Below are 10389 nucleotides of genomic sequence, written 5' to 3' on the forward strand. Positions count from 1 at the left end.
ATTGTTGAACCATTGTGCTGAGAATTTGAATTGCACGTTTCATATTTCAAAATTTCCAATTCGAATAATAAATTACAGGCAAAAATAAAAATATACAGGAGCGAATAAAATAATGTGCACACGGTTAGAAAGAAAATAGTGTGTGTGAAGAAAAAAAGAGAGAACAAACAGTTCTTTGACGTGAAACGTTTGCGATGCCCGACGGACGCACACACGGTTTCGTCTCATATGTGTGTGCGATTCATGGTAATACGGTAAAAGATTCAAACCAGTGTGCGTGTGTGATAAAATACGAATCGCACACAGTTATGAAAATGGACACATTGGTGTTAGTAGAGACCCGCACACATTTTATATTCTTGAACCGTGTGCGATAACGTACCTATCACAAACATATCGACAGATTAAATGTTGATGTCCACCTTTTTCACACGACTATGGCGTCGTAATCGTTTGGGATGTCTCTCTAATCAGAAACGTAATGTCGAGATATAACGTGTGGGACTGGGGCGACTTCTCATACGTTTATTCTATGGCGATCGTCAGTAGCCGCTCGCCCATCCCCGGCGATTTTTGGGTCGTGTGGGAAGGACCTCCCCTATCACCCACACTCATTTGGCGACGGTTCCAAATGCTGTCGCGGAAAGGGGTTAAAAACCATTTGTATAGCACCTTACGGTACCAGTGACATTAACTCTCTTTCATATTACAATAGACTTGCGATGATAACATCTCTAAGTATAACAAATAACTTTGATCAATTCAATATGATCATTCTTTTAACATCATACTTTCAATGTTGTCAGCATCCTCGTTGTGGTTTCAGCATGGCAAAGTTAGGGGTTTGTTTCTTTGAAAAGATGGCAATTTTAGGATTGTGCCATCTGCCATGGGCTCATGGCAAAAGTTAAGGATTTTGTTCGGTAAAAAAAACATGGCAAGTTTTTTTAAAAAAAATTTGTAAGTGGGCACATGGCAAATTTAGGAGATTTGATCTCTAAGGAAGATGACAAATGTAGCTAATTGCATTGGGCACATGGCAAAATTAGAAGATTTGTTCTTTGAAAAATATGGCAAATTTAAGAATTTCTCCATGTGTACAATAAAAGATTATGCTCCCGTAATTCCATATTAAACTTGAATGCCTAAAGAACATTTTGCCATGATGTGGTAAAACCGAAGGCTTTCTACATTTCAAAGCATTTTCAAATATTGCCATGTTCTAGAGAACACATTTCCCCCTAAATTTGCAATGCAATCGGTCCAATCATTTTTACAAAAAAAATAACATGTCTTATAAATCAAATTTTCATAATTTTACCATGTAACTATTACAAAAATTCTAAATTTTACCATGATGTAGGAGATCTAAATTTTCCATGCAATCAGTTTAAAACAATTTCCCTCAACGGCCTCCTCCTCTCCTTACCTCTCTCTCTTTCCACGCCACATCGAGCTCGCCTTCGAGCTCCCATGGCGCCGCGGCAACCCATCTCACATGTGTGCCGCCTCCCCCACCCGACCTTGCTTCTATTGTCTCCTGCACAACCTGTTAGGTTGATCTCCTCCCGTTCGAACCCAACGGGTCGAACGGGCCCCTGACTCGCGCCCTGATCGTGGGCGCCCAACGCTCATATGGTTGATGGGTCCCTGTGACCCGTGCTATATTAACAGAGGTGGGGGGCCGGGGCACGTGATACGAAGTTCATCGCCGCCACAAACCACATCGATATTCCTACCGATCTAGGATTAGTGCGGTGCTCACTGGAAGCTCCACCACCGCCGTCATCTTTCTGTCATCGCCGTCGTGACCATCTCACCACGATGGCCTCCGGCTCGAGTTCATCAACCCAAAGTGAAGGTAGGAATACTAGAGTCTCTAACATACCTCGATCCAGAGGATCTAACAATGATATCAGAGCCACCTGCAACACCGCCGCGGCTCGCCTCTCTCCAGCGAGGAGATCCATGGACCACCCGACCTTGTCTCTATCATCTCCTCCACAGCCACCTGCAGCACTGCCGCGGCTCGCCTCTCTCCAGCGAGGAGATGCATGGATGTGTCCGCCTTTGGCTCGAGCTCCCCGTGAGAGCCACCCCTGAGAGATTGGGGGTGGAGCGCCATCGCGACGACCTCCGTTGGAGTCGCGCCACCGTTGCCTCTCGCCGCGCGCGCCGACACAAGTAGCCCAGCCGTGATCGCGTCCTCCTCCGGCTGGAGCTCCTTCCCGTGGTCGCGAATGGATGAGGAATAGAGTGGACAGCGGTTGGGCGCGTCCATTTCATCTGGGAGCGTTCGCACGCAGTCAAATCCAGAGAAAAGTTTTTTTTTCTGACGAGGCAAGCATGCGTCAAGATTTGTGCGCTCAATCTAACGGTCTTACAGTCATTCGGGGGGGGTGTGGGGGGGGGAGGGGAGCCAGAAATCTGACGTTCGCTACATATCATCTGCCCAAGATGAGGGAGTTGAGTCTTCTTTTTAGGGGAGGGAGTCGAGTGTTTACACCGTGTAATCAAGCAGGCTCACCAGAATCATGTCCTTGTAAACAGTAGTAATACAACACGAGATATGCTAGATCTTAGGCCCTGAACACTCTGCCTTCCCGGTGAATCACTGTTATCCAAGTGGATTCTGAAACTGAAACTGCAGTTCCAATCTTCATAACAAACACAAAGAGACCATCCCCTCCAGTCCAAAGTGCCCGGCAAAACTCCATACCAAAACAATTGTACTCAAGTATATATAGAAGAAGGTTGTCTCTTAACCACAAGCTATAGATATATCATCAGGTTTTCCCTTGTCGTGTCGGTATGTCGCCAGTAGCACTTGCATCAGAGTCAACTAGACTCACACGGACCTTCCTAGTCATTCTTGCGCGTGAACATCCTGGCAAGATAACGGACCAGTGACACCAGCCACTGCCAGAAGAGGACGGCGAAATTTTTGGCCTTAGGTTTGGGCTGAGGCCTCGGCCCAAACAGACCTTTGTATAGCTCCCTCTGCTTCTGGTACATCGCTTTATCTTGTTCCGCCAGCGACCGAAGCTCCCGCATGATCTCCTTGTCTTCCGGGGAGTGTTTCTTGGCTTTCAGGAAGTCCTCCCTCGCTGATTCTGTCTGTCCGAGCTCGGCTCTAGCTTTTCCACGTCTGAACAGCGCTTTCACGTTGGTTTCGTCCTCTGACAGCACCTGGAAAATAGTATTATGCAATGATAGATCATCTAAACAGTAACTGGTCGAGTCTTTCCACAAAAATAAGGGGCAAAATTGCAGTACAACACGAGATTATTCAGCCGGCCAATATCAAGGCATACCAACTTCGTGATGATTTAAATTAAAGTTAGGAGCAAAAACATAAGCAGCTCAGCCAAACTATTTTAAATTCTAAAATACCATCACAGACTGATACTTATAATGCAAGGAGAGCATTCTACCCTTATTTGGTCCATAAATGCTTGCATATAATAACTATAAATCATTCACAAAAATATAATATAAATATAATAACCACAAAAAAGAGTTGAACCCTTGGGGGAACAAACCCGAAGGAATTGTACTTCTTACGTCGAGAAAAGGCCCCAAACACCGTCCCACACCTGCTACAGCGGCGCAATGGTCAACCCTTGCACACACACAGGGAACACAAAGCAGGGGGACTTTTTTGTGAGAACCGGGGTTCAAGCCCTGGTCACTAGCCCCATACTCGGAGGTCTGACTGCCATGCTAGACACATGTTCTCGCATATCACAAGTATAGTCTAGTGTTTTCGAAAATTTGAATATCAAACCAAATATCTACTTTATGCAAAGCTATACAGAGATCCAAACTAGAGGACCTCAAGTGATGTAAGCGATGAGTGAAAGAGTGAAGTTCATGAAATAATATAGAACTGATGAACTTACAATGCTACACTGTGCGATAGCTTCGTCAAATCTCTTTTGTTTGATCAGGCAAGCAGCCATGTTGAGATGGCACGGGTTTTTCACAGCCAAAGCCATATCTCTGTACTTCCCAAACAACTGAAACATGAAATCATCTCCCATATACGCAACAGCCTGGAAAAGAGAAAGCAGTAGAACACCATCAGCTCGAGCATCTCAAAAAATAAAAATGTTGAAAATTTCCAAGTAAAGCAGATCACTAACCATCTCATATTGCTGCATAGCCTCCTCAAATTTCTTCTCTTTAAAGTAATCGTTGCCCTCAAGCTTCCTCCTATCCGCTGCTTCAATCCTCTCTTCTACCGTCATGTCACTACGAGCTTTTCCCTGATTTATTCAGACACGTTGCCATGATTATAAGTTTCTCTTAGAAAAATCCAGTGTCTGAGAAAGGGTAATTAAAATTGTAATAAGCTATTCAGACATCTCAGTCTACTACCAAAAGTATCAAAGCAACCGATTAGTGTTCTACATTTAAAAAATTGGCTCTATTTCTTTATTAAGCCATTCTTTGGTTGGAGTGGTGATGGGGCAGGTGAGGGTGCTTGCCATTACCTCTTTAGCATCATCAAAACCAATGAGTTCAACTTCATATATAAGGTCTGCTGATGGAGGGACATTCGGGAATGAAAAGCTTCCTTCTTTCCCATAGCCTAGCTCCCAGCTAACATGCAACAGTGCACGTTCCCCACTTTTCATGTGACCAACACCAATACCCAAACCAGACATTTGCTTTTTCTCTGTAGATGAAAACAGAATACTTCAAAATTACTACACAGGCAATTGCCTTTGATAGTTATTTGATACACTCAGCTAGCAAGTGATTTTATAAAAGTAATGTGAATGCAAACTCTTCAAACTAGATGATGCCCCGCACGTTGTTGCGGGAATGTTTGCAATATTTCAATGAGATTTTGATTATATGGAACATGAATTCTTGAAACAATAGTTTCTGAAAGTATATAAGAATTAAATGTAAATAGCATAAAAAAATGGAATTTTTACATGCATGCATGTCGTAGTGGATTTTTAATATGCATAGTTGCATGTTGAGGTGGGCCTTTTCTTATGCATGTTGAATGATGAGGTGGCATGCTTGCATGTTGAGAGAAATATCTTAGTGGGGACTAGCTATTTAGATATATAAGATTTTATTACAATAGCAAGGTAAGGTGTGACTAGCAACCAACCGGTGGACTAATAATAAACTAACTACTTTAATAACCTTCCCTCTTAAAATCAACCTCATACCACTAGAAAACCAGAATATTACCAAAATAAGTCCGAATCTGAATCTTACAGCCCTGCACCGGATTGAAATTATAAATGACATGTATGCAGCAGAGACAAACTGAGGATAAAATAAGTGAAATAAATGTATTTGTACCTTTTCCGATGACAATTTCAACTGGATGCTGTTCTTGCCAGGTATCCTCAAATTTATGCATAGAGCTTTGTACCCATGCTCTGTAATGCACTGTAAATCAAGGTTGGAAACAACCATTATTTCACAGTTATCTCCTTCAAACCACCAAATAAATATCTAAATATATACATCCTCTGAAACTTAGACAGGACAGCATACTGACAAATTAAAGTAAGATCCACTTCAATCAAGATCCTGAACAGACAAATATATTAATGTCCTTTACAGACGCAGCCTACATATGCATAACAAAAGAGCAAAGCTGAAATATGAGAGGAGAAAAGTAAATCGATGTCATTACCCACTTAAAGGGGAAAAAGGATAAACAAAAGGGGCATTACATTTCAATGTCAAATACAAGTAAGAAGGCAGGAAATGGTGATGAATAAAACATGACACATGCAGTACAAAGTTACAGAGATTATGCCCTCGTAACCAGTTATATGAACTAAAACTGTAGATGGGGTGAGTGCCATCTCATGGTCATCAATCAGGATTACCGAATATTTGAAGTTTGAATTTCCTTCAAAAAAAAAAGCTTGGAGTGCTTTTCTAGGCTATCAGGATATATGATAACAACCTTCTGGCATGGTACCAGTGAACATGTTAATTAAGTGAATTATAATATACGAGAAAGACTAGAGCGGGTTGTATAGATTAGTACCATCATTCTAGAAATCAACGACATAACCAAGACTCAAATATTTGTGTCATACTTACCAAAGCACGTAGAAAATTTTGAGGGTATCTTCCCATGGCCTTCTTTAATGACTTGCTTCTTAACTTTATCATGGAGAACTTCCATATCAGTTGTTACGACAGGTGGGGCACTGCCATCTTGGGGGAGTTCAGTACGCGCAAAAGAAGCATCCTCTACTGTTATCTCATCATCACTAGAACCTAAAATTATCAGAACATAAATCAGCATCAATGGGCAAAAGGCAGTGAGGTTTTAGAACTTATTCGTCATCTTGGTACAGATTTGCATATTTTGTAGCATCTCGTATTGTTACTTTGTGGTATCAAGTAACATTACGTGGTCCTGTTAAGTGTGAAGCACAAGCTTCAGAAATTAAAATATGTAATCTTAGCATTGAGTTGTGCTACAAGCCCCTACTGAAACTAATTCCATTGCCTTCACATAGCGCAATCAGATTCAGAAAAAAGAAATGTGCTAGTATTACATTTCAACTTCTTTTGCGCACAGATTAAAGAAGGGGAGCAGAACATTAACCTGCAGTGTGTGCAATAAACACTACTAATTATATCCGCAAAAAAACACTACTAATTCACTTCGCTGCTCCAGCAACATACAAAGCGATTTGGATCATGTATCCTCAGATTGCCCTTAGATCGAATATAGCGTGACTAATTGCTTTCTTTTTCAAAACGAAATAAAAGTCGGCACAGGAATTCCACACCGAATTTGCAAGAGAAAAGTGCTCTCGCTGAATTGAAAGCTTAACATGACGGAAATTCAGAGCCCGCAGCACGAACAAAAAGGAAGTGAGAATTTCGCTAGGCGGCAGTCCCGCAGAGCTGGAAGAGGCTCACTCACCAGCGGTAGGATCAGAAGCGGGGGCGGGGGCTATTGGCGCGGCATCTTCGGGCATGGCGGCAATCGCTGCAGGCGGGCAGACACGCCGGGCGTGGTTGGTTGGGAGGCGGAGGAGTCGAGGAGAACAGGAGAGCAGAGCAGATGGTCACTTCCTCGACTTGCAATCTGTGAAGCAGGGGTGTTTAATTCGGGCTTTTTCTTTCAGGTCCGGTCAACGATTTTGGATTTGGGGAAATTCGATTCGATCTATTTTCAGTTAGGCTGGTCATAATGGAAGTAACATAGCAAGTAACATAACATATTCTAAGACAAATTTGCTTATATGACAGCTAGTTAATGAGGAAAGAAATATTTGGAGTAATATATTATGATACCATCGCATAGTGTTTTTCAAAAAAAGTTGAGTCTATAAGCTAATAAATGCAACCATATATGTTACTATTTCTATAATACTTTGCACTATAAAGGTAGTAACATAGACTAGTGTCCTTCGCATAACACTAGTCTAAGTTACTTCCCACTATGACTAGCCTTAAGGCACCCTCAAAACGTAAGTAAACTTTTGGACCGATGTGTCCGGACACCGCAAATAATCCAACGCGATGCATCATCGGTCTACGGACACGTCCGCTTGTCTGGCCATAAACCGGACGCAAGTCACACGTATGCGCGGAAAAAAATCTCTCGTGCGAAGCGGTTGCCGCATATTCATATCGGTCAAGTTGTTTCAAAGCGTGCGTGACTCCACAACATGATGTCGGCCAGAGCAACGCTCCCGGATGAATCGGCGAACGACGCCACTTCAATGCAATTTCGGCGAGGCGCCTGGGGAGCCTACTCCGACTCATGCACCGGATTGAAAGGAGGTGCACATCCGTTCACCTGCCCGTGGGTATTTAAGTGTGGCTCCGACGTTGTCCGCACCACACCACATCTCATATCCTCTCCTCTCCACAGACCGAGGTGCGGCTGGTAGCAACGGAAGGATTCACAAAGCATGACAAAGCACACGATGTGAAGGATGGAGTTCGGTGAAAGATGATGGAGTTGGAGACAGTAAAAGTGAAGAAGACCCTAAGAAAGGGTGTGGATAGTAACCCCAGCCCCTAGAGAAGGAATGGGACAAACATACCCACTCGTTATCGTTGATAGGGTGGGGGATGGTTTTGGCCATGGCGGTGCCATGGACAAGTTGAGCCCAGACCGCGTGAATGCGACCTTCGGCGTCAGCAGGTACCTCGCGGTGGAGAGACGGTCCAGCTGGCCACGCATCACCGTCGACGACTTTCATTTCCCCTTGGTGAGTGAAGCCACCTTTGAGATCCGTGATGGCGTCCTTTCCAGTGTTGACGGGCTGGTCGTCCTTCTTCAGGCAACGTTGTCCCGCTATGGCAATGCGGTGGTGTTGTGAGGTGATGGCAGCGTGCGCGCGGGAAGCAGTGGAGGTGCAGAATGCTAGGGCACTAGAGAGTTTGGGCGCAAGGAAAAATATGAAGTGTGGGGGGATGGGAGCATAAACCCTTCCTCGTCTTGCTTCCTACCTCGCATAGGGGAAGGGGGAAGTGAAGCGGTGGCAGGTTAAACATGTCGCATGACAGTAAATCCCTTCGCACCCCCATTGTAGCGCTAATGACGCACATGGATCGAGGGGTCAATGTTAACCCTCGTGCAGGAATCAAGGCGCAGGTCCACTACTGATGGGACATGACCTGAGTGGGCCCCAACCCCACTCTCGCATGTCTTGTTGACCATCAGGTCAAGGCAAGAACGTGGCCAGGTGGGCCCGTGGATAAGACCGATCTGGCTTGTCAGAGCCGGACAGGAAGACTTTTGAGACGCGGCGCAAGAAATTTTCCTGCCTGCCAAGAGGTTGGCTGCGTGGGAATCCTTCTTGCGTGCAGGTCGGCCAACTCCTTCATCATTTCCAAGACTAAGCTGGTTAACATCACATCGGAGGCAGCTCGGTAGATGAAGGCCAGCTGTGTGAAGACAATGTTTGGGGGATGTTGAACCTGTTTCAATCCCGGTGACGGAAGATGGCGTGCATCTCGGGGTAAGTGAAAGCACAAGTGCTCCCTGTGTGGTTTTGGTAATTAATGTCAACATATGTCTTGTTGGACTAACACTTTTACCTAGTATGTTTCAGATAAGTTCAACAATGGAGTGGCATGGACTAGAGGATGTGGAACCCCTTCAAGATGCTAAGGACAAAGGATTGGCTCAAGCTTCAAGATCAAGACTCTACATTTTCTATTTTAGTGATCCAAGATCACATTGAGTCTATAGGAAAAGCCAATACTATCAAGAGGGGATGAGGTATTGCTTAATGGCTTGCTTTCTTAAAGTGCTTAGTGATATGCTCCAAAACCCTCAACTACCTTCCCACGTCCACATATGACCTAAACCAAAAGTCAAACTCGGCCCCACCGATTCTATCTATCCGGCGCCACCGAGTTTCAAATGTCATAGCCATTGCCACAAACCCTAGCAAATCGGTTTCACCGATAGGGATCTCGGTCTCACCGAGATGGGATTGTAATCTCTCTGTGTATGTCCATTATCAAAATCGGTCTCACCGAGTTTGAGCAATCGGTACTACTGAGATTACAATGCAAATCCTCTGGTTAGCTTATTACCAAAATCGGTCCCACCGAGTTTGTGTAATCGGTCTCACCGAGTTTGCCTGACCAACTCTCTGGTTAGCTTATTACCAAAATCGGTCCCACCGAGTTTGTGTAATCGGTCTCACCGAGTTTGCCTGACCAACTCTCTGGTTAGCTTATTACCAAAATCGGTCGCACCGAGTTTGTGTAATCGATCACATCGAGATTACGTTATGCCCTAACCCTAACCATATCGGTCCTACCGAGTTGCATCTCAGTCCCACCGAAAATCCTAACAGTCACTAGGTTTGCTGAATCGGTCCGACCGAGTTTAACCATTCGGTCCCACCGAGTTTGGTAAATTGTGTGTAACAGTTAGATTTTGTGTGGAGGCTATATATACCCCTCCACCCACTCTTCATTCGTGGAGAGAGACATCAGAACATACCTACACTTCCAATACACATTTTCTGGGAGAGAACCACCTACACTTGTGTTGAGGTCAAGATATTCCATTCCAACCATATGAATCTTGATCTCTAGCCTTCCCCAAGTTGCTTTCCACTCAAATCTTCTTTCCACCAAATCCAAATCCTGTGAGAGAGAGTTGAGTGTTGGGGAGTGTCGGTGTCAAAACCAGCGGATCTCGGGTAGGGGGTCCCGAATTGTGCGTCTAGGCCGGATGGTAACAGGAGGCAAGGGACACGAAGTTTTACCTAGGTTCGGGCCCTCTTGATGGAGGTAAAACCCTACGTCCTGCTTGATTAATATTGATGATATGGGTGGTACAAGAGTAGATCTACCACGAGATCGGAGAGGCTAAACCCTAGAAGCTAGCCTATGGTATGATTGTTGTTCTGT

The 10389-nt window shown here is 44.4% G+C and overlaps 1 protein-coding gene across 2 annotated transcripts; it reads right to left on the reverse strand.

Moving 5' to 3' along the window:
* Window positions 1–2626: 2626 nt before the first annotated feature.
* TWD1 (FKBP-type peptidyl-prolyl cis-trans isomerase family protein) lies at window positions 2627–7111 on the reverse strand. 2 transcript variants are annotated; one of them, XM_048673391.2, is made up of 7 exons: window positions 6926–7111; window positions 6088–6267; window positions 5329–5418; window positions 4497–4681; window positions 4146–4268; window positions 3903–4055; window positions 2627–3189 (listed from the first exon to the last, which is right to left on the reverse strand). In XM_048673391.2, exons 1-7 carry the CDS (start codon window positions 6978–6980, stop codon window positions 2863–2865), a joined length of 1113 nt encoding a protein of 370 aa, XP_048529348.1. In that variant the 5' UTR covers window positions 6981–7111; the 3' UTR covers window positions 2627–2862. The 2 variants fall into 2 exon arrangements, with proteins under 2 accessions (XP_048529348.1, XP_048529349.1); XM_048673392.2 differs by lacking the exon at window positions 6926–7111 and adding an exon at window positions 5215–5245 and having other exon boundaries at window positions 6088–6130.
* Window positions 7112–10389: the final 3278 nt, after the last annotated feature.

This window comes from Triticum urartu, chromosome 5A (genome assembly GCF_056163025.1).
Source record: "Triticum urartu cultivar PI428250 chromosome 5A, HENAU_Tu73, whole genome shotgun sequence".
Taxonomy (NCBI): domain Eukaryota; kingdom Viridiplantae; phylum Streptophyta; class Magnoliopsida; order Poales; family Poaceae; genus Triticum; species Triticum urartu.